This window comes from Heterocephalus glaber, unplaced genomic scaffold (assembly GCF_053883595.1).
Source record: "Heterocephalus glaber isolate CG9 unplaced genomic scaffold, H.glaber_assembly_v1.0 deba00000594, whole genome shotgun sequence".
NCBI classification, from domain to species: Eukaryota; Metazoa; Chordata; class Mammalia; order Rodentia; family Bathyergidae; genus Heterocephalus; species Heterocephalus glaber.
Window position 1 is genome coordinate 24,548,805 of NW_028258151.1, and position 23,541 is coordinate 24,572,345.

Genomic DNA, 23,541 nt, shown 5'->3' on the forward strand with positions numbered 1-23,541 from the left:
ACAGAGCCTGTGCTGTCAACCCCTTGACTACAGTGCCTCCCTTCCTGTAATGTTTTAACTCACCTGCTTCTCCTTTTCCTTTGTAGTGGTGCCAGTGAAGAAGAGGACACATGAAGGCTTGGCATCCCCCGTGGAAAACCACCCCTCCCCTTGTGTGTCCATGACAGCGTGTGTGTAACGGCTTCTGATTTCTGTGAAAGCTGCCCAGCAACCAGTGTCCTTCCTCAGATATGTCCTCAGATCCACAGCAGGCACATATCTCTCCAAGAGACAACCAGTCATAGCTTACTGAGTGTGTGCTTCTCATTTTCTTCTTGTGGTAGGTCAAGGAAAGAGCGTCTTTGATCAACTGGGAGCAATTAAGAAGGGTCCTTCAGGTACCCTCCCCATGGCTGCTATGAACTTACTCAGGAAAGTCAGTCTCTGTAATATTACAGAAGTCAAAAGTATCACTTCATCAGGAAGAATCTGGAAAAATTTGGAAGGGAAGTCAGAGTTTTTGCCTACATGCAAACAAAAACCCCACCTGTTCATTCTGAAGCATGAAACAAAAGAGGACAAAATTAAGGCTGAACTGACTCATGTAGACTGTCTCTCATAGCCCATTTCTACCTGTGTGAAAATGAGTAGCATGAAGCAGGATGGATGACTTAAAAATGGAATTGGAGAAATTTAAAAGCTAAAATGATAGATATTTTTAGTATTTGAAGTTATCCAGGACTTCAGATTCATAATTCAGTGCTGTGGAAATGAAAAAAATGATTGAAGAGGTGGAAAGGAAATGACCTTAGGAAAAAAAAAGAAGTGGACCAAATAATCTGATTAAAAGTTTAGTATTTCTGCATTCAAATTGCCTGAGCTTCCAAATAGTTACTAAAGGATCTGATAAAACTTGAATTATTTGGGTGAACACTGCAGGTTTTATGGGCTTGTCATAACATGAAAGGCTGAAATATATTTTGCCAAATGAGAAATTTCACTATAGATTTTGCCAGTCTCATTCCCAAGTACCTGATGTAGCTTATATTCAGTGTGGGAGAATTCTTGCTACTTTGTGGCTTGCTGAATTCAGCTTTCCCAGCAGATAAGCCCTCCTTTCACTCCAGCTGGAATCCTCCTTTGGCATTCCTTACCCACAGACCCTCAAATCGTCTCCTACACCCTATCTCTTTCCTCTTAAATAGCATGAGCAGTCACACCTCTCCAGGCCTTTCCCCACTCACAAATCACAATTCCTTACCTCTAAGCTTTTTACCTCCAAGGAGGCATCAACGTGCTAGAGGAATACAGAACTGCAAGTTCAGGGCCAAGGATTTAACTCAGTGGTTCCGCCACCTGCCTCACAAGTGCAAGTTCCTGAGTTTGATCCCCAGTACCAAAAAAAACAAAACAAAAAAACCTGCAGGTTCAAAAGCATGTATCTTGCTGAAACATCAGTTTTCTTAACAAATGCTTTGAAGTTAGGGGCTAGCCTTTTTATATAAAACAAAACCAGTTATATTACAGAATACAATATCTATACACATCACTATTGAGCTAAAATGGGAGACTTGGAAGATACTTTTTACAAATGGGCTATGCATTTCCTCTTTTCTGTGTTTAGTGGTATTTCCATGTTCATTTCTGAGGAATACAGTCAGCCATATCCAAGAAGCCTTGGGGTTGCTGCTAACCAAGGGCCTAGACTTCTAGCTCTTCTGAGGCAGAACCAAGGAGCCTGTTTTGAAGGAAATCCTTCTTTTCCCACTTCCCTGCTTGCCTACCTGTACCTTTGTACTTATCACAAAGCTTTAGGACCAGCTGATACTATGTTGTGCGCAGGATAGTTTTGAGGCAGAAATAACACTAGCTTACTGTAGGAGTCCTATTTATATCATTGTTCAACTCTGCATGCTGTGAAATGACTCATTCCTTTGAGCCCAGGAAGCTACTGAGTGTATATGCTTCTAGGTTAGGATTACCCTTGTTCACTACGTATATAGGGATATTGAGATTGACAGGAGTTTGAGCGGTTAAAGAAATGTTTCTCTCTCAAACTGGTGTCCAACCAATGGCTAAGACACTTTTGGTGCTTTACCTACCTAAAAAACTGGAGAATTTAGTGTGTATACCACGAGTTAAAACCTCCAACCATACTCAGCAGAACCTCCCCAAATGAAGGACCAATGGCCACTCTTCAACAAATTTAAAACATCAGAAAACTACAAAGACTTTTGTATTTGGAAGCTTGTATTGTCTTTCCCCAATAATCACTATTTGATCTTCAAATGGTAACCTTGTATTAGCAATGGACAGATCATTGGCTTTCCATACCTGATCATATGTTATTACTTTAAATCACTATTTGGGAAATCCAAGCATTTATGCAGCAGATATAAACAGATATAAAAATATGTGCCAGCCCATCTCAATAAATTATCTTATGTCTATAATCCTCAAGAAAAGCACTTTTGCTTTTACCTAGATTTGCTTTATGGGCTCCTGCTGTCTTGAGCACCTGATAAAACTTTAACCAGGGAAGCATTAAACACAGCGCAGCAGCTTCTGCCCAGGCTCCTCAGTTCCTGCCGGCAGCATTTATCAATGTAAGAACTAGGATGCTTCCTGCAGTGGCACAGCTCTCCCCCGCCCAAAGCTGGAGCACACTGCTTGGCCTTAAGCCCCACCATGATGAAGCTCCCCTCCTGCTAGGTCAGTAAAAGTTAGAGTGCTCATAATCATGTCCTAACTGACCACAGGCAGCAGGGATTATAGAAATCCCTAGGGCAGTGGTGGCAAACCTTTGGCACGTGTGCCACAGCCATCTATTTATCATTGAAAGCCCTAAAAGCTTGGCCATCGCTGCCCTAGGGGGACATCATCAAGAAATGCAGGTAGTGAATATATCTAGAATGAATCTAGTACTGAAAGAAGTTCCTGGCTGCCTTCCAAATGTTGGTGGAAGGGATTTGTCCTTTGTTATGACATTATTAAATCCATGACAGTCCCACAAAGTACTTGAAGTCTTAGCTCTGATACCCCAGAAAGGGAAATAACTGGTGTTGAGGATTAACTATGGGCTAGTCCTTATGCCTCCCTTTATGCCTCCCTTTGAAGTTAGGTGATAAAAATAGATGTAGAGAGGAAGAGTCACTTGTCTAGAGTTGCACACTAGGAAATATTGGAGGTGGTTTTGAACCCAGCTCTCCCTGCTCTGTGGGCAGCCCTTTGCACAAATGATGGTGGTATACCTGAAAACATGGGGGAAAAGACTTCAGGTTCCCTCACTGCAGTCTGACCATCCATTTTTTGAACTTTTTCAGAGATAATTTCATGGCTGTAGTTTGGGCTTAGAAATAACATTGAGGTTCCCTTATTCCTCCACTCTAGCAGATGCTTTAAGTGCGCATTGTTGACTTGGGCCTGCCCCAGGAGTTGGAGGACCCTTTCTTTTTTGGTGCCATCCCACATGAATAATGTGTTTTTTGGCCTTCAAAAGTGAAGAACTTCAAAAATAGTAAAAATGAAGGGTATTCAGCTCTCTAACTTTATTTTAAAATATCTGCTGCTTTGTTGCCACAGGAAATTTTCATATTTTAGTAAATGTAGCCACCAGTTCTGGATTCTGAGGGATGTGCCAATTCAAAGTCAAGTGAATATATTTCTTTCCTGCTGAAAACGGGTGTGTCTGTATACCTAGATGTAAATGATAAATGCGATGTGTTTTTCTGTACACACACACACACACTGTTTTAAGAACCAGGCAGTTCATAGCAGCCCCTCATTATCTCTCATACCACCGCAAAGGTTCCTGCCAGCCTGATTACAAGTGCCACCAGATAATTGGACCCTATGTGCTTAAAGAGTTTCTCCCTGGCAGAGGTTGTCGGCTCCTAAAGCACTGAACCAAGGAAGCAGCCCTGAAGGAAACTGCACTCCAGTCCTCCAAGATGTCTAATGACACAAGAAATTTACATACCCAGCCATTTTGGTGACCTGGGTCATTGTAGTTGGCCCTGCAGGCACAACTGTATAATTCACAACCTTGTAGTAGTGACAGAGCTTAAGAAGCCCTCTGCCCCCTCCTAGAAAATATCTTCTTGATTCTTTTTTTTTTTTTTTGCTTAAATTCTTTTATTGGTACAGTTTAGGTATACAGTATATTTACATTTATCATTTTAGGTACTTGTACCTGTACATGATGCATCTTGATTCTTAAAATTCTACCGTCACATAATGGCTGTTCAGGATATGCTTCTCCAGAAATTCAGTTGCATGTTTACTGTGTGCTTAACACATCCAGATATTTCTGCTTAAAAAGCAAAGCTCTCATGGATCACATGAGAAAAAGAAAACCTGTAGGGGAGACTCCAGATCTCACAATACTGCTTTTACCCAGCAGTGTTTCTGAAGCCCCCGCCCCCCAGTCTTTTGCAAGAGCCATAAGACCGATCCATTCCTAGGAAAGACAGTATCATTTGGGATACTGGACCTGCCTGATAAGACAGAGTCATCTGGAACTGAGAGCAAACCAGAAACAGCAGAACAAAGGCCAAAGCAGGAAAACGAAAACGAACGAAGACACATGGTTACTGGAGGTGAAAAAGCCACAAAGCCCATGCTGGACTTGATGGGCCTACAGGGCACAGCAACTTTACATCTGACCAGTCTTTACGGTGACAGGCTATACCGCACGAGTGGGTAGAACCAATGAACCCATTGTCCTCCACTTGTTTGCCTGTGCACAGTCCCATTCCCTTCTTAGTCATCTTTCTACCCTTTAAACAAGGGAACACTCAGTCTTTCAAGGGAATTACACTCTGAGTAAATGTTTCAGTATATCATTTTCATACTGTAAATTATTTTGTAAGAGATTTACTGCTATCCCAGGATGTTTGGTCTTGGCACCCCTGTGCATTTGGAAATCAATAAACCATTACTGGAAAATAACAATTTGTCTCTCGGAGTTGTGCACAAAGGACCCCGATAGATGTAAATATTCATGATGATCTGCATACTTACTGTGGTGATGATGGTATTTGGATTATTAGATGTGGGAGCCTAATTTACTCCTGACTTCCTCAGAGTGCTTTGGGAGATCTCTGGGAAACAGCAAAAGGCAAGACTGAAGATCATTATTATTTAGAGACAGGACAGGTTTTCTCCTTTAAGTAAAATGACCCATGCCTTGGTAAAACTTTATGACCAAAGTAGATTGTAACCTAAAGAATACTTTGATGTTTTCAAATAACATTTAAAGCTTTACAACTTAGATTAACTACGAAGTAAGGTCAGTCAAGTTTTAATTTTTTCTGTTTTCTAGCAAAACAAATTACAGTCAGACCAGCAAAATCATCTTTATGAAACTTTAAAAGTTATATTTTCATATAATTGTTGAAGAGATTGAATTTAATTGTAAATGAAATGATTTCAATCTGGTTGGTAATATTAAGACCAGAGATGGCACTGAATCCAGGAGTCATATACTCAGAGATCTTCAGTAGCCAACTACAAAAGCTGAAGCTAGTAGGGCTGTGTGAATTAGAAAATGTAAGCCTTACCTAAGCACGTGAAAATTCAGTGTTTAAAAACCCTAAAAGCCACCAGCCCGTTTGTATGGAAGGGATGCAGTTAGTGGGTCCTGCTGTAAATTTCCTTTCATAAAATTTATTTTCATCAGACCCTTTTAGCTGGGGACAGTGAGAACTTTGGGAAATTTGCCCAAGATATGTAGATTAGTCACTCGAGGTCATCCAGTAAATTATGCTGGTAAAGCTCAGGACAGCAGACTGTCTCCTGTAGCAATCATTAGGCCCTACTTCCTCCTCCCTAGGTGCTGGGGACACTTCTGCCACTGAGATGGCATTGCCAAGCCCGATAGCACTTGGGAGTCCAGAGTTTTAACAAACCACAATGTATTTGGAGGTTTTCTTCCCTGCTTCCTGGTGCCAGTCCTCAGCACCACATCCTGTTGTCCCAGCCCTTCTTGTTTCATTATCTTTCCCTTAGAAAATTAACTTTTTTTTAATCAATCTTTTCTCAGTGCAACTTACACATGGCGTCATTTCCTTTCCACTCATAAAAGGGTGAAATTGCAGTTTGTTTGGAGTATCTCCTGGCCCTACCAAAGCACCAGAGTAAGACGCGCCCAACAGAAAGTCAGGCTGCCAGTCTTTACTAAAAGAAGATGTCACAGCAAAGAAAACAAACATTGCTTGAAAGTAACTGGCTAAACTGAATGTCTGTACTTGTTAAATATTACAATTTCCAGCTTTAAAACAGTCGTTTTTATTAATAATAGCTACTATTTAGTGAGCTCTTTATCTAGGTCAGACACTTTCCTAGTTGCTTTTCACATTATCTTGTTTAATTCTCACATCACTAGTATCACCATCTTTCCTTTTATTGCTCAGGAATATTTAGAGAATTAAGTACTATACCAAAGTTATACCTTAATGAGTGGGAAGCAAGAATTTAAACTCTGGTTCAGTAGACTTTATAATCTCTGCTCCTCATCTGTACTGATTCCATCATGTATTGATAACATCACATCATTTTCCCTTTTCCCTTCCCCACATGCAGTATGGCCTGCGGGAAAACAAATTGGCCTTTTGGTAGCTCCGCTTTGTATAACCTGGAGAGTGCATTGTACAGTGAGAGGAAGGCTAAGGGTAGCAGTGAAATTCTCTTGTAGCCTCGAATTGCTCTTTCAGAAGGAATAAACCATTAGACTTGCTGTATCTTCTTTATTCTAGGGCCATAAATAATGAGATCACTGAATCACTATGACTTCTTTTGCCATGGTCTTAGAATCTCAAAAGTCAGCCAACTCTGACACTTAGGCCTATAATTTAAACATCTTGAAGGTATCTCCAACAGCTTTTCATTAGGTCAGCTTCATATTCTTGGAAAGAGAAGACAAAAAACTTTTAAAGTTCATTTAGTGGATTTAGCCATCACGGCCACAGGATACCATAGGATTCAGTAACAGTTCATACCTATGGTTCAGCCATCAGACAGCTCCCCTATCCATATTTCCTAAACCTAAAACCCAAACAAATGCTTTGACAATGAGTAGCTGAAATATAACTGAAAAAATCTAAGTGAAAGTACGACCCACTCAGAAATGACTGGAAGCTAGGGACCAAGCACCAAGCCTTCTGACCAGTTGAAATAAAGCAAACACAAGAGAAAAGCCATGTAGCTACCCATCAGGAACCTACCAAATCTTACTTATTCTTACTTTACAATTCTGAATTATCGTCTAGTTTCCAAACCTACAGCAGAGTAAGGGAAATAAATAGACTTCCAGAGAAATTTAGTTCAAGAAAGAAAAAGTGACAGGAGAAGTGTAATAAAGAGCTCCAGAGTCCTGTTGGGGGGGTGGGGTGCTACTGCCAAAAGAGCCTCCTGTATCATAAGGCAATAGCGTTATGTTCAAATAATGACCCTTCACACATAATCCAAATTATGCTCAGAAGAGGGCAGTAATTTCTGTAGCAAATATTTTAGAAGTGTTTATATTGCAAATGTTAAAAAAATTTTAAAGAAATATTTATATCACAAATGGTAAAAATAAAAACCTCAGGAATAAAAAGGAATAAACCTTTGACAATCTGCAACATTTTGCTAAACAAAATATACATCCCCCTAGTTGAGGTTTTATTTTTTGAGCTTTTTGTATTTAAGACGGTTTTTTCCCCCACCGCTTTATAAGTGACTTTCATGCTACAGTGCTTTGCATATAATGCCATGAACAATAGAAGTGTCAAGTTTTCAGTGTGATGAATAAAAAAATAACCAGAATACAGGTCAAATTCTGTTACAACAAATAGTGCTACTATAAAAATCGCAAGTATTTCTGTTATCTCCAGGCCCCTGTCGATTGCCCATTTATTTTAGGCAATAGTCATTACAACAAAATTGGAATATAATAAAAAGAAACTAGCCCCTCACCACAAGTTGGGTGTAACACCATTTAACCTGTAATAACAGATTCTCTTATTTCTCCAGCTCTTTGTTTCAAAAAGAATAAGCCTTATGTAGACACAATACCATCCTGGAAAGCTTGTGGTTAGTTGTTGCTAGGAGAAGGAGGAATTCAGAAGCAGAGCAAACATGGAGTTGTGTAGCAATCTCTCACTAGGGAATTTGGTCTCCAGGGCCACTTTTGACCTCAACCAGAGTTACTTGCTTCTAATAGTGATGTCATGTGTATATTAAGCCCTGGAATAAAGACATGATTCATTTCTCATGGGTCACTGAGCACTTTTGTGGTAACCTGGCCCTGATGACTCTATGATTTAAAAAATAATAATACAGAAGTGTGTGACTGAAGTTATCTTTCCTCCCATGGTGCACTTCTTCTGCATGCGTGATTGCAAAGGCATATCCCATGTCAATTATATATACAAATAATCCAAGTTAGCTGCATTTCCTTTGGTAAGTAGGCAAGGATTTTTCCATGCCTGTCCTTTTGCTGAATGAATTTTGTCATTTACTGTAACACTATCTGACTAGTCATCTTTTCTTTCTTTTACTTGAATATTTCTTATGACTTCATTGCAACCGTGTCATAACACCCTTACCAGCAGAAGGAATTAAATCATAATTCACTTCATAACAGTACCATCAGCAATAGCAAATGGAAGGGAAAGGAGAGGGAAGTTATCCACATTTTCCCAATGATCATACCTGGCTAGGGCCCCAGATTCACATCATATTCCAAGGAAGTTCATAAATTCTGGGCACTGCTCAGCTTGAGGAGGCAGGCAGAATCTCTTCCTGTCTCAGGGTGAGATGAGCAGTCTGTTGAAGGCATGACATTTACAGGATTTGTTCACCTCTGCTTGCTTGCTTCCCTAAACCAGAGCACAAACACTTCTGTGTCCCAGGCCAGGGGATCAGGTTAGGAGGAAGTGACTGCTTTGCTTGGCTCTTGAAAACACTGAGTCCAAGTATCCAGCTTCGGGGTGGCCATTTGCTGTGCACAGCTTTTATTAGGACATCTGGAGGTTAGAGGTGTTAATTGGAGCCAACTTTTCTGTATTTGGTTTCTCCTCGCATATTGTGAGACCTTTTGGACCCAGTTGGATGGCTATATCCTAGTATCAAATTCAACCTATTCCAATAGGCAGAACCACAGTAGAGGAAAAGATCACTCTTAGAATTGGTGGTAGTAATGGTGGGAGCATTAGAGTTGGCTTTGGAGGGATAAAGAAACCACTGATAACAATAGTATTGGGTATTTTATCTTTTAGAAATATATAATAAATTGTTGTAAACTATAGTCACCCTTTTTGTGCTTTAGTAATCACTTTTCTATTAGTAATCTTTTTTTTTTTTTTGGTACCAGGAATCGAACTTGGGTCCTTGCACTTGTGCAGCAGGTGGTCTATTAGTAATCTCATAATCACCTTTCTATTCTCTACTTCTATGAGATCAACTTTCTTAGTTTCTACCTATGAGTGAGAACAAGTATATTTGGCTATGTCTGACATTTCAGTGTCCTCCAGTTCTAACCATGTTATGCAAATGACAGAATTTTATTCTTATAGTGGCTGAAGCACACAAGTATCAAATTATGACCCTATAGCCTACAAATATATACAATTAGGCATCACTTAAAGTTTTTAAATGTGTATTTTCTCAATACTTAAGCCCATTTTCCATTTGCTAATAAGTGGATCTGATCAGTTTCTCCCAAATTCCCTCTAGAAGATACTGGCTTATGTGATGAAATAAAGGGATTCTGTTTGAGATCATATCTAGCCCACTTGTGACCAAACTATACTCAAAACAAGATTACATACTCAATACAGGTTGTCTGTTTGGCCTTCTCCCCCACCTTTGGCATGAGGTCAAGATGTGTAGGAAGAATTAAGTCCCCTAGGGATCTGCCATTGTATATGGTTGGATGGTAGACGGAAGCCAAGGTTTCTAAAAGCAACTGTCTTTTGCCCTTTCTGGGATGTTAAGAAAATCCATCTGGAGTGTTTATGCTCCTCCTGATAGCCAAGCCATAGGCTTTCTTTTATATTGTGCTACTGAGGCCCGTCACTGCCCTCAGCAAAGACAATTTCACCATGACTTACTTTCTAATAATCACTGGAACGGTCTCATGAGGACATGCACAACTGCTGTCTATCCTCAGCCCTGGCACAATGTCAAATGGCAGGGCTTGCAGAGCAAACGCGAGACCTGGCTTAGTTCACAAGGCAGTCAGAAGTGATCCAGAGTTCAGGCTTCCCCCTGCCTTTCATTCTCCCACCTCCTTCCTCCACTCCTCCTCCTCTTCTTCCGGTCTCTCCATCTGGAAACCATGAGCCTCCAGGCACAAACGCTCAGATTTCAGATGTTTGGGAGGTTTCTCAGCTTGGATCATTCTTCAAGTGTAAGAAGATTCAATTTGGGAGAAAAAACAGCTGAGATCCTTTTACTGAAGAGAAAATAAATAAGGTGTGGTGTGTATCCATCCTCTCATCAATTCAGCTCTAAAACCACACATGCTGTCTAATCTCAGAAAAAGTATTTGGATTCCCCCCAGGGGAGGGAACAGAATGGAAAAACAAATTCTCCACTCCTAAAAACTTACTTATTTCCCTTCTGTGGTATAAACACAACTGGCATCGGATAATACAATGTAATTCATTTTGCGTGTATTCATGGGGGAAGAAAGGGTCTCTAAGGGGTAGACCTAAGAGTAATGGAATGAAGCAAAAAGTAAAATATAGACTAAAATTGTTGGGAAAAAACTGTTAACATTATGAACCACTTAACCCTAGTGTTGCATTACTAGGAAGAAGAGCAATGTGCCATCTTCTGTCTTTGGAAAAATGAATGAACTTGCTCTCAATACTGGATTTTAGAAGCAGATAGACTTGGTTCTAGTACAGCCTCTGTCTTTTACTAAGTGAGGAATTACATGAGCAGGGGTTAGTACAGCACCTGACACACAGTAAGCACTTAAAAATGGTAGCTAGCGATTATCATTTACTGTGCTGCCGATGACGCATCAAAACAAAGTCCTCTTTAGAATGAGGTAGATGGAGCATGCTCTCAAGCTGCCCTCCATTGAGCTGCTCTGCTCAGCTTTAAAATCCTCCTCAAGGCTATGTCATGGTCCTCCCTACCACATCGCCCTGTTACACTTTTCGTATCACTTGTAAGGCATTCAAATCATCTTATGTATTTATTTCTTCACATGGTTAAGGTCTGAAACTCCTTGAAGGTTATATTATTTGCTCCTGTGTTACAAGACTGACAAATTTGCCGGACACAGAATAGCTGTTCAAACGATACTTCTGGTCTTACTGACTCCCTTTCAGATCCGGAATTGCTCCAGACACTATATCCAGATGCAGAAAACTAGAAGACATCTTTAGCTACATCTGCCCCAGCATGAGTATCTGAAGCAGCTGCCCCCACCTGCTCTTCCCAGAAGAGAGAAGAGAGCTAGAAAATCTAACTCCTGTCCCTATCCTGTCACTAACAAGCTGTGGGAGCCCTTAGCTGGTTGTGCTCTCTCTTGCCACACTCCTAACATGAGGAGTAGAGTCAATCAAGTTGGAGGATCCTCAGAGCTTTCCAGCTCCAACATTGTAAGCTCTTAGTGAAGTAAGAAATGACAGCAGGAACATGAAGATGCTTCCTCTTATGCTTTTTTTCCTCTCTGTGTAAGTACATTGCTGTGTGCATGTGTGTCCATAGATGAGTACACAGGAGTGAGTATTTGCACAGGTATGTACGTTAGTATGTAGGTGCATGATTTTGTGTGTGTGTTTGCATGTGCTGGGGTTATGCCAGGAGAACCAGATTCATACGTGGACTATATGGAAAGCAGCATTTCCCCCAAGTATGCACAAACATGAAAAATTACTGTCCAGTAAGTTGGGAAATAGACAAGTGGGCTGAAATACACTTTCTTCCTGAGGAACTTCTCAAAGGTGTTCATATCTTCATGTGCACTGTGAAGATTCAGTGTGATAATATCCTGGGTATTCATGGAACAATGTGAGGACACAGCAGGATGAAGGTACCAGGTAAGCCTTGTTCATGGGTGGGTCTCTTACCCTTAATAAACACTGACATCCATTTTCTAGACTGGGAACTTGACATGTAAGTTCATCAAAGATGGGAGTTTGTATCTGCCGTCTAACAGAGTAGACCACGAAGCATTCCCGTGTCACCTCCAGCATGTGAGCCTGGAGGACATAGAAGGACCTGGAGGGGCCCTCACAGACATCCTGCAGCGGGCAGCAGCATGTGGGTGGGAAGTGCCGCTGAGTGAGGTGTGCACATCAGCAGGATTAATGACTTGGTACCCCTCCACACAGCTCTTAACGTACTGGGTCAACATTTATTTAAAGGACAGAATGGAGGCAGGTGGGAGAGGGTGTTGGAGGCTATATCTCTACCTGCACACCACTCTCAAAAGCAAAGCCCCTGACCTGCTTTAAGAAGACTGTTTACTGACCGTCTGTTGTTATTCTAGCCTATGCTTTTGGGGGTCTCACCCCACTCACTCCCAAATGGCTTTCAAAGTATTTCTTCCAACTGCACACAGTTATTTCCTCTACACAGTTTTCACCACTGCATTACAATTTTAGTGAAGTTTTCACACCACCATTCCTCCCATCTCAGCAGACTAGCCATGGGTCATGTGTGATATGCATGGGGCTGGTGATTCAGTGAGGACCTGTTCCTCATACAGAAAATGTGTGCAACACCCAGATCACAGCACTCCCCGCATGGTCATGGGCTGTCTTGAGCAGAGTTCATGCCCTTACAAGTAAGAAGAGACACGAGGGTGCTATTTTCTTAGGCGATTATTAGACCCACTGGAATGCAACAAGAGGATTTAGCAATGGTAAAGAATAAATATCCTCACTTGCTGGGACAGCTGTCCTTGCCCCACCTCCTCCCTCTCACACCCTTCTTCAGCTTCCACCTACTCTTTTTCTCCCAGGGACAAAGGAGCATCATCCAAATTACTTTAAGGACAATAAACACCCTCAGACAAAGCTAATGCCTGAGTGGTTCCCAGCTCTCACCATGGTGTTTCACACCTATAAATGACTGCTTTTTAAGAGTGTATGACACCAACTATGGCCTTTAATTGGATCAACCCACCATCCCATTCCATAATACTGTGTGCTGGTGAGACAGAACACAGAGACAGCCAGTGTTATTCAGCAGTGGTTAAATAGAACTACTGGGTTAACTGAATTACAAGGGTTGCATAGACATAGCTGGGGTGAAATACTTCCGTGACCTTCAACTTGGGTCTTTATATCAAAACCAAACTCAAAGACTTGTTGATGAAGACTCAAGATGTTGGCATGTACAGTTTCTAATTGACTTCCTTTTCCCATTGATATGATCAACTTCACCAACCCCAGGGGCTACCTATTACCCATGCATAGTGATGGTTTCTCTTGGAAATAATGGGAATATAGATTCTGGATCAGAATACCTGGGGCTGTCCTTTACTAAGTCACTGTAAGTAAATAACTTATATGCCCTATACCTCCATTTTCTCCTTTATAAAATGGGAATAATAACATCATACTGGACTGATGAGAGAATCAAACATGATAATGTTTGGAAAGTGCTTAATATTGGGCCTGACACATCGCCCTCAAAAAATAAATAGTTACTTCCAATATTAGTGTTATTATAAATTGGTGATGTATCAAAACAGATTTTTGAAGGGGAAGTTTGCAATATCTAGCCTCATTTCTAGACGTCTCTAACGGAAAGAAATATGACACGTGTACTAGTTTTTTGCATAAGAATATTCATGTTGTGTTTTTTAATGACAAAAATATGATGATGACCTAAATATCCATCAACAGGGGACTAACTAAGTATCTTAGAGTCCATCCATGTGGAGGAACACTATAAAAAATCAAGGGTAGGTTTCTCACTCCCTGCTCAGCCAGCCAACAATGCTTCTAAAATTCATTGTGGGCTCTGCGTTTAGATTGACAATCACAGCTTTCATTCCTGCAATCACAGAACATTCTCTGGGTTGCTAATGAGATGATGATTTTGTTTTACTGAGAAAAGTGAGTTTGCATCACTTAAGCCAAACTGAAGAAGTACAGCCCTGAAGAAGAAAGAGATGGAGGAACTCAGGTGAAAGACGCCCTGGTTCCTAGCACAATCTTATCTTCATACTGTCACCTTTAAGTCATGGGACCAGTAGAATGGAAAAAAGTGCCTTAAGACCTTGACTTTTGGCCATTAGTTAACCCTCCTTAGAGCTTCCTGCTGTGAGAAAAATGAGAAGTTCACCTGCTAGGTAGGCCATGTTCAAGCAGCGAGATGTAATGGCCTTCCCTATCCTTTGTGCCTGTCCAACCCCAATCCTGTGGTCTGCTTCGTGGTGAAGGTTGGGAGTAGACACAGGTCCCTCAGCCACCTTGCTGCTCTCTAACCTCTCCTGTTACCTCTGATTGCTACTAACGAGCAGCACTGATCACATCCCTACCCACAAGCAAGAGCTTTACTCTTATTCTCCAAGATTCCTATATAGTGTGGGTTCTTATTGCTATCCCAGGACTGCTTAGTGCATCCTTTTCCCAGCACCTCCTTCTACCTTCCAGAAGCAGGCTGAATTTCATTCCATTTTCATAAAAGAAGAGGAGAAAATGAAGACCATAAGAAGCAAAAGAATTGTAATTCTGGATATTCATCATACCCTAACTGTACCTCCTATTATAGTGGTCTGGTTACATATGTATGAGTCCATTTTGCCTTTGAACCTTTAAAGCTTCTCTTCCTTGCACTGGAGAGGCAGAACCTGAGAAGCCCATTGTGGCCCATAGAGCTTAGAGTATGAAAGAGACGATGAATATGGACACAAATTGGAAAAGTGGAGTTGTTATGCGATGAAGAGCGAGCTTGCGGGACAGGCAGATCCAAACCCTAGCTGTCCTGAAGGGAGATTGTAGTCCCCTCACAAAGCATTCTCCATTGTAAGTCAAGCCTGACCTTCCTTCTTGCTCTCATTTCAGGACACTTTTTCATGCACAATGGCACCTACAAATGAAAGAGTCAAGACTGAACCCTCTGCATCTCCTCACTCTTGTCCCTGTAACCAATGTTCCCAACAGGAATCACATTCCCCCCATGCAGTACCAGCCCAAACCAGCAGGGGTCTGACATTAGTTGCTTTTAACCCAAAATGACCATCTCGGCTCCGATGGCTGTGAATGAACCTGAGGTGAGGAGCTAGCAGCTTTGACTGGTGGGAGCAGAACTCACAGGTATAAATAATGCATCCATATGTGTAGTGAGACTCTGAGCAGCCCAGGCCACAGAGCATTGATCTCCCTTATCCACAATGAAGGTTTAATCTAGTTTTCATGTTTACTCAGAAAATATATTCATAAAGAGAGCCACCTTAACCCAGGAGCTTGGATCATCAAGATTCCTGTCTGAAACAAGCCGCCAATTTCTGTTTGGTCCCTAACAAAGATGCCATGTTGACCAAAAGTGATATAATAAAAAAGATAGTGCCTCAAAAAGCAAGTTAAATGTCTCCAACTTATAGGCCTCATTTTCAAGAAAAGCATGATGTGTTTGGTATTTCTGGATCATTCTTTAGATTGGTGTTTCAAACTGTGAGCGCAAGTCTTTGCGCTGCCTTTGAGTACATTTTTATTGTGGATTATTATTAGTTACAATTGTGAAATACCTAAAAAAGTACTGTGCTTTCCAGTTTTTAAAGTCATTTCACACACATTACCTTAGGTGGTCTTTTCTTGAAAGAAATTATGGGTATCATTTTACAGCCAATGAAATTGAGGCTCAGTTGAAGAAAATTGCCTGAAATCACATAGCTAGTAGTAGCAGAGCTGGAAATTTCCACGCCAATGAAGCAATTAAAGTCCATATGTATTGAGGGATTTTCACACATGCAAACATTTATATAATGCAACCCTAATATGAATTATACCTTTTTCTGCAATTAACCTGATTTTACATATTGTCATCTATTTATATCTTGTTGCTCTGCTAGACAGCAATAACTGTCATTTCTTTAAATTATGGAATGCATACTTTTTACATTCCTTCCCTTCTTATACCCCTGCTTTATATTCTGCTTTTCTAGGAGATGGCAGGAAGTGGCAAGAATCCAACCTATCCACATTCAAAAGCATATCTTCAACAGGCTGTCAGACAGAGAAAATCCAACTGCTTTCACCTTCACCACAACCTGAAGAGCGAGGTACTGTTATTTTTCTAGATGAGGAAGTAACTCTTAGGCACAGAGAAACTGGCTTCCCCGACTTCACACAACTGTATGTATAGTCCTGGAGCTGCGATTTGTACCCAGGCAACCTGATCCCTACCTGGCTCACAAAAACCACGGACACCAAGTGCAAAACCCTCCTGACTTGCCCCAGAGGAAGGACTCCATGACTTCTCTGCAGGAACCCAGGGTAGTTGTGAGGGCTAAACAAAAAGGAATATGTCACTATACCTTGGAAAGTAAGGGATCATGTTACAGGTTTTTAAAAAGTAAAATGCAATGTGATTCAAAAGAACTGTATAGACATGATAATGTTGATGCCAACCCCTCTGAGCTGCTCTTTATCTTAGAATCTCTCTTCATTTTATCCCCTCCCTTTTATTTACAGGTTTAAGGGCTCTAAATATAATTGAGGAACACCACCTTGAGCCTAGGTGGTTATGGCTGCCACACGGGAGAGCTGGCTTTGGTGATCTGTCAAAGCACCAGCGTTAGTTGCTGTAGACTGAGAATTTGCTGTGTGTAGGCATTCTGCAAGCTGTCTCTAAAGCAGACACTTGAGGTTGCCCAACCCTACCATGTCAGCTTCCTCTGCTTGAGGCGCTGGATGCGGGCAGCCCTCTCCCACGGGCCTCCATTACCCCACCCTGCCTTCCTGCTCCAGGCTCAAACTGATTGGTCTAAACCAGTGGTGGCAAGCCTAAGGTACACGTGCCTCAGCAGGCTGTTTGTATCACTGAAAGCTCTAAAATGTTCACCATCACTGGTCTAAACCTTAGACTCTATTGTAAGTCCCATGCCTTTTGTCCTGAGTGGTTCAAAAGTAAGCATGTGACCCACAGGGGCTTCTGGAAAGTTTCTCACTCCCACAGAAAGTCACAATCAGATCCAGCCTCTCTTCTTGGAGACAATACTTGCATTGACCTGCATTGACCCTGTGGCCTGAGAAGGAAGCAGGAGCCCAGTCTGAGCAAGTTAGCAACTTAGCCAGACCCTGTCTCAAAATAAAACATAAAAAACAACTGGAGATGTAGCTCAGTGTGAAGGGGCTGGTTCATTCTCCAGTACTGGGCGGGGGGGAGCTTACCTGAGCTACAAAGCAGAAGGCAATGCAGCCTGTGTCCAAAGCACTCTGATGTAAGCCTGCAGTCCTCATTGCAACCCCACCAAGGAATCTGTTAAGGCCCTTCTGCAGAGGAGGAAACTGAGGCAGGCAGAGGGTCAGAATAAATCACTGAGTAAGTAACTGAACTGGAATTTAACCCAACACAGATCTGTTTACCTTTACAACCTGGTCTGCTCTTCATCTCATCTATCTGTCTGCTTGTCTGAGTGAGCGAGAAAGACCAGGAGCCTCTGCACTGGTCAGGCCAGTGGCCTCACCCAACCAGGCACACCTGCTGCCTCCCTCCTCTCCTGTCTTCGGCCAGTTGCCTCTGCTCAGGATGCCTTCTCTCTAGTTTGGATTTTAAATCCCTCCCAAAGGCCCATGTTAAAGGCTTAGTTCCCAGGGTGGTGCTGTTGGGAGGTGGAGAAGTCTTCTAGAGGTAGGGCCTTATTGGAAGTCCTTAGGTCCTTGGGGGTGTGCTTAATGGGGTAGGGGGATCTCTGCCCTTTCCCTGTGCTGGTTTTACCCCCACCCCCACCCCCACCCAGGCCATGAGGTGAGTTCTTTTGCCCTGCCACACACTCCTCCTATGATGTGGTCTCACCACAGTCCCCAAGGCCAAATGTTTATGGACTGAAATTCCCAAACCTGAGCCAAAATAAACCTTTCCACGTTCTAAGATGACTGTCTCAGGTATTTGTTACAGTGATGAAAAGCTGACTACCACGATGTCCTTGATTGTTCTCTTCAACCCCTGAAATTCTTTCTATCCTCCAAAGCCCACCTCTAGGTTGGACTCTGCTATGCCCATGAAACAGACTAGATCTGCAGTCCACACTAAGCTCTGAGCCTGGCTTCTGAACTCATCATTTGTGCCCTAACTTTGGCAATTTCTAAGTTTGTGTCATTCTTGAGGGTTTTAATTCGTCAATTTTTGACTCATCATTGACCATTAAGTCTTCCTGGGACCTATTTCTGGCATGTACATCTCCCTATCTTAAAGAATTAGGTCTGACATCAGGAGGTACTTTGTTCCTTCCAGGAATTGCACTGTAGTTCTTAGTCCCCACCCTGTGAGCCAGACTAGGCCCCTCTTTAGTTCCAGGTATACTGGTTTGCATGATCTTTGCTCAGGCTGTTCCCACTGACTGGAGTGCTCTTCCTGTCTGCATGTCTACCCTGTGCTGTTAATTTATGTGTGTGTCTTATCTCCTCCAATGGCCTGGGGATCCCATGAGGGAGACACTAGTTATCCTCATCTTGACATTCTTACAGCAACTAGCACAGTGCTGGCCTATAGATGTTCAATAGATGTTTATGAATGAATGAATTTTTCAGTGATATGAAAAGGCTGTATTCTCATGACCAAGGGAAAATCTCTTCTTTGGAACATTCTCCTAACAAGGTAGTAAATACAATCGGGGGTCTCACACTACTTAAAGCTATTTAAATGACTTGTTGGCCTCTCCCATGTGTTTTTAGTGAGATTTTAATTTTGGTGCTTGCCCATAGGCAGTATTGAAAGCTCCATATTTTCTCTTTACATCCAGTAAAGTGATAAATGAAACCCAGGATGTCCACAGAAGGGGCCAACTCCACCCCCTCCTCCCAAATATAAAGGCCCAGTCAAGAGTCAGGGAACCTCCGCCTCCTGTAGTTTCTGAACTAGATTTAGACTGTTTCACTTGGGGGTGGATGGTTCTGGTGGATAATTGAAATCCAAACACCTCCATTGTGCTTGACAGCTTTGATCTCTCCTAATTGGATGTTAATAAGTTGGAAATTTAAAACACTGAAACTTGGTCTCCTCTCCCTGCCTTAAGCCCAGCCAACAAAGAATGGAAAGTCAAATTTCAAAAGGCATAGAAAGATTGACACTGAACAAAGCTCCCATCCACCTATTCCCATCCCTCTCAGCCCCTGAGGTACAGCAGTAACAATTGGAAATGATTCATGTGTTAAGAAAGTCCAACTGGAGTGGTTAGGAGTATAGGCGCTAGCAGCACCAGGCTGAGGTCAAGTGCAGGTTCTACCACCTTCACCCGCAGACACTGAGCAGGGTTCTGAGCCCTCAAAACAGTGTTTATCCTCTGTAAAACCAGCTTCACAAGGGTCTGGACCAAGGTCCTAAATATGAAGATGATCCACAGTGCCGGGGATTTAGCTTAGTGGTTCCGGTGCCTGCCGCACAAGTGCAAGGTGCTGAGTTTGATCCCCGGTACCAAAAAAAAAAGATGATCCATAAACCGTTTAGGGTCTACACAGGCTCTGGCCTTCTTCCTGCTGCAGTCTCCTCTTGCAAACAGGGTGGGTATGGAAACCACCCTCTCTACTCTGCCCCACTTTACCCCGAGGCAGAAAGAGGCAACACAGGGGACTTGTTCCTCTTTTCCTCTCCTCCTCCAGAACTCAAGACCTGTTTAGCTGCACATGCGCCATGGCTCACTGCCCTCACCCAAGGTGCTACTGAGAGTAGTTTGTTTGGCTTGTGGGATTTGGAGACAGATTTCTGGGATTTGAATTCCAGCTCAATCTAGGATGTCCAGTTGCCCAAGTTTGTCCTGACTGTCCCAGTTTTAGCCTTGCCATTCTGGTCATGAGCAGAGCAGGACATTTGGTTATCCTCGACTCTGACTTATGTCACATTTCTGTACCTTGAGGATTTGAGCCAGTCTAAAATCACCCTTGGTAGTTGGAATGAAAGAACTGAAGGATTGACGCATCCTGTCCCAGAGACTGAGCCAGCATTAGGGGTCTGCTCTAACCTGTGTGTACCGCTTTCAGACTGACCTGCTCCTGGTCAGAGCCATCTTTTCCCTTGGGGTGGAGGTAGCTTTACCATGACCATAACTAGGGCACTCATTAAGCATACACCCTCACCTTGGCTTGATCTTGCTCAAATCCCAACTCTTCTCAGGCTAGAATGAGGCCAAGGACAAAGGAGGCAAGTGGAGTTGAGGGCAATGGGAAACGTTCTCCCTAGGAGACCAGGGGAGGGTTGGAAGAAAGGGGAAGGTGAACAGAAATGGGGTGGTTGCTTCTGTTTAACGAGAGCAAGGCCCTGTCTTTCCGGGAGTGCATCAACAGCACTAATGAGCCTGAAAATCAATCCTTATTGCTCGGCCGGGTCAGCCTGCAGCCCAGCTTTATAGCTCCTCACCCTACAGGGAGCTCTTGAGTCACCCTGCCAGATGGCCACTTCCCACTAATGTGAAAGGAGCAGCCGCCGCATGCTGGGCCCCAACTTCTGCCAAGGTGGCTTTCTGCTTTTACTGTGAGCTCTTTTCAGAGTGCCAGGGGTTTGGAACTTTGAAATGATGTTTCTAGATAAAAACAGTGTCAATATCTCCATCTTTCATATGTATATAAAGGAAGATCCAAGCCAAAAAATCCAAAGGATTTTTACAGCATCTCACAGCTGGTGTAAAGTAGCAATTGAGAGCAATGGTCTTCAAACTCTATCTCGAAGACCCATCAGAAAAATGACTCTGAACAAACCTCCAGTATCCATATGTAACTCATTTGTAAATTAGAGCCATAACTATTTATTAATATATGAAGCATATGACAAAACATGAAAGCAGATGTTAGAAAGGAGAGCTGGGTGTGATGGTACAGCTGCAATCCCAGCTACTTAGGAGGCTGAGGTGAGAGGATCGCAAGTTCAAGGCCAGCCTGAGCAACTTAGTGAGACCCTAGCTCCAAATAAACAAAAAGGGTGAGGATGTGGCTCAGGGCTAACAAGCCCCAGGGCTCAATCCTCGGTACCAAAACCAAAAAAGGAAAGAGACCTAGGTATAAACCAAAGGTCCAATACTTGTTTTCTCACCCCAGCAGACCATCCTGTACTGTTACTGAAGTGGGCATGTTGGAGACACAAGCCGAGTGTCTGCTAGAACCAGGCAGGCAACACAAATGAACAGAGTGGACTAAGTGTAAAAGAACCAACTGTCCAGGCGAGATGAGAAATGGCAACAGGTTCTCGGCTCTGTATTAAGCACAAGAGAGAATGGTGCAGACTGTGGCAAAAAATGAGAGCAAATCTCCTGCCTAAAGAGAGCAGCTGCCTCTCAGTTTTAGGCAACAGTTGCCATCTATGAATGGTTTCCAACTTTCCATCATTTCGATAGACGTCAGATATCTAGCTGGCCATGGTGGCACATACCTGCCTGTAATCCCAGCATTCTGGGAGGCTAAAGCAGGAAGATCAAAAGTTCGAGCACAGCCTGGGCAACTTGGCAAATTTAATAAGACCCTGTCTCAAAATAAAAAGACTGGGGATGGATATAGCTCAGATATTTATCCTGGGTTAAATCCCCAGTACTGCCCCTCAGAAAATCAGATATGTAAATTTTTTTGTGTGAAATTATCCGATTTTATAATAATGTCTTCTAGTTTAATGTTTTTACAGAGTTATTGGGAGCCAAGAGGGCTAAAATCAGTTTGCAGGCTTCCAAAGGGCACCCACTAAAGTGAAGAGATTGGTCTTTGCTGTTAGCCTGGATTTTGAACTCTATTTCCACCTTTAATACATGAGTTAAATTCACTATGCTTCAGTTTTCAGACCAGTGAAATAGAAATGATAAGTTTCTTGGAGGGATGGAAATGATGTTTATAAAGCACTTAACAAAGTAACTGGCCCAAAGCAGAAGCTCAGTAAACAATAAATATCCAGTTGGGGGCCCCCTCAAACTCAGGCAATGACTACCAATGCTCTTCTCTTTCTTCTCTAAAAAGGCTTCCACAGAAGTCTCCATTCTTGATACCTAACTTTCAATCCTGTGTTTCTCAGAATTCATTCTCCCACAGAGAAAGACAGTACTTTCCTATCCTGTTTTCATTGTTCCCAAGAAGAGTCCAGAAGCAAAGAAAAGAACAGGCTCTCTCCTTAGGAGGCTGCATGGAATGAGGGATGAGCCCTGGAATCTGCATCAGACAGTGTGGGCTGCAGCCCTGTGAACTTTGACAAGCGACCGATCTACTCTGGACTTGTGGTACCATTAGGAAAGTGGGCACACCAATGCCCAACCTGAGTAACCTGGAGAATATAAGATTATATAAGGCATGATCATAAAACATAGTGTGTGTTTAAAATAACTTTTTACAGTAAAGGACACATTGTCATTAATCCTCCTCAAAATATGCCTTCTCTCTGCAAACACACTTATCCCATGGTTCTTGCCACTTTCTGAAACAGTTCTGGAAGTCCTCTTTCATGAGTGTCTTTAGTTGTGCTCCTGTGGCTGCCTTGATATACTAAACTGATTCAAAACATTTACCTTTCATTATCATTTTGCCTTTGGGGAAGAGCCAGAAGTCACACAGTGCCAGATCTGGTGAATGAGGTGGATGAGGACAGAGCATAATGTTTTTACCAGCCTGCCTTTCCATTGGATGGCAGTCAGCAGCAACATTCACCATCACTTTGATCACACCTCATAACAACATTCACAAAAGAGGACTTTTAGAACTGCTTCAGAAAGTTGCAAGGGTAATGGGATAAGTGTATTTGAAGCAAGGGGGGAGTATTTTGAGAAGGACTAATGGCAATGCATCTTTTACTGTACTAATTTTTTAAAATGTAAACATTCCCTGTATACTTCAATCACCTCTTGTATACTGTGCTGGATATTGTCACTTGCCTCCCACTCTAGGTGCTCACGTGACTTGTAAAGGAAAAAACTGTTTCTCTCTGTACTTCTACTTAACACAACCCATCTGTGACCAAATGTAGGGGGATGAAGCTTTGTCACACCCAGAAATTCTCCACTTCTTGGTGGACACGACTTGGGTGTCCTGCAGTTTAACTCAGTTTTGACACTGCCTACCAGGTGGTGACATCAAATCCCACAGGTTGAGGGCTCAGCCTCACAAAACCATCTCCCACTTCGTAGGTCAGTGGCAAGTCCGTGTTGTCACCTGTGCTTCCAGCGGACTGACTGTAAATTGGAAGCTTCCATGATTCCTCCCCAGGGTCCTGTCATTTCCCAGAACAGCTCACGGGACTCAGGAAATCAGCTTACTTATTAGATTATCAGTTTATTATGAAATCATGAAACTCACAACAATCTGCTATAGTTTGGATCTGGAATGCCCCCAAAGGCCCGTGTTAAAGGCTTGTCCTCAGCTTGTGCCACTACTGGGAGTTGCTGGAACTTTAAGGAGGTGGGGACGAATTAGAAGTCTTCCATCA

General features: G+C 42.5%; 1 protein-coding gene across 4 annotated transcripts in view; it reads left to right on the top strand.

Moving 5' to 3' along the window:
- Trim44 (TRIM family member 44) overlaps window positions 1–23,541 on the top strand; it is a 205,049-nt gene that overhangs the window by 176,040 nt on the left and 5,468 nt on the right. For 2 of the 4 annotated variants that reach the window (XM_004852034.4, XM_004852033.4), the window contains one exon: window positions 87–4,932. Coding sequence is in view for 2 of the 4 variants with exons in the window: in XM_004852033.4 (XP_004852090.1) it covers window positions 87–114 (28 nt within the window). In the remaining 2 variants the exon portion in view is untranslated. Of the gene's footprint in view, window positions 1–86; window positions 4,933–11,306; window positions 12,232–14,999; window positions 15,209–16,099; window positions 16,217–23,541 lie in introns of those variants that run through there. The other 2 variants (XR_015448986.1, XM_087205600.1) reach the window with 2 other exon arrangements.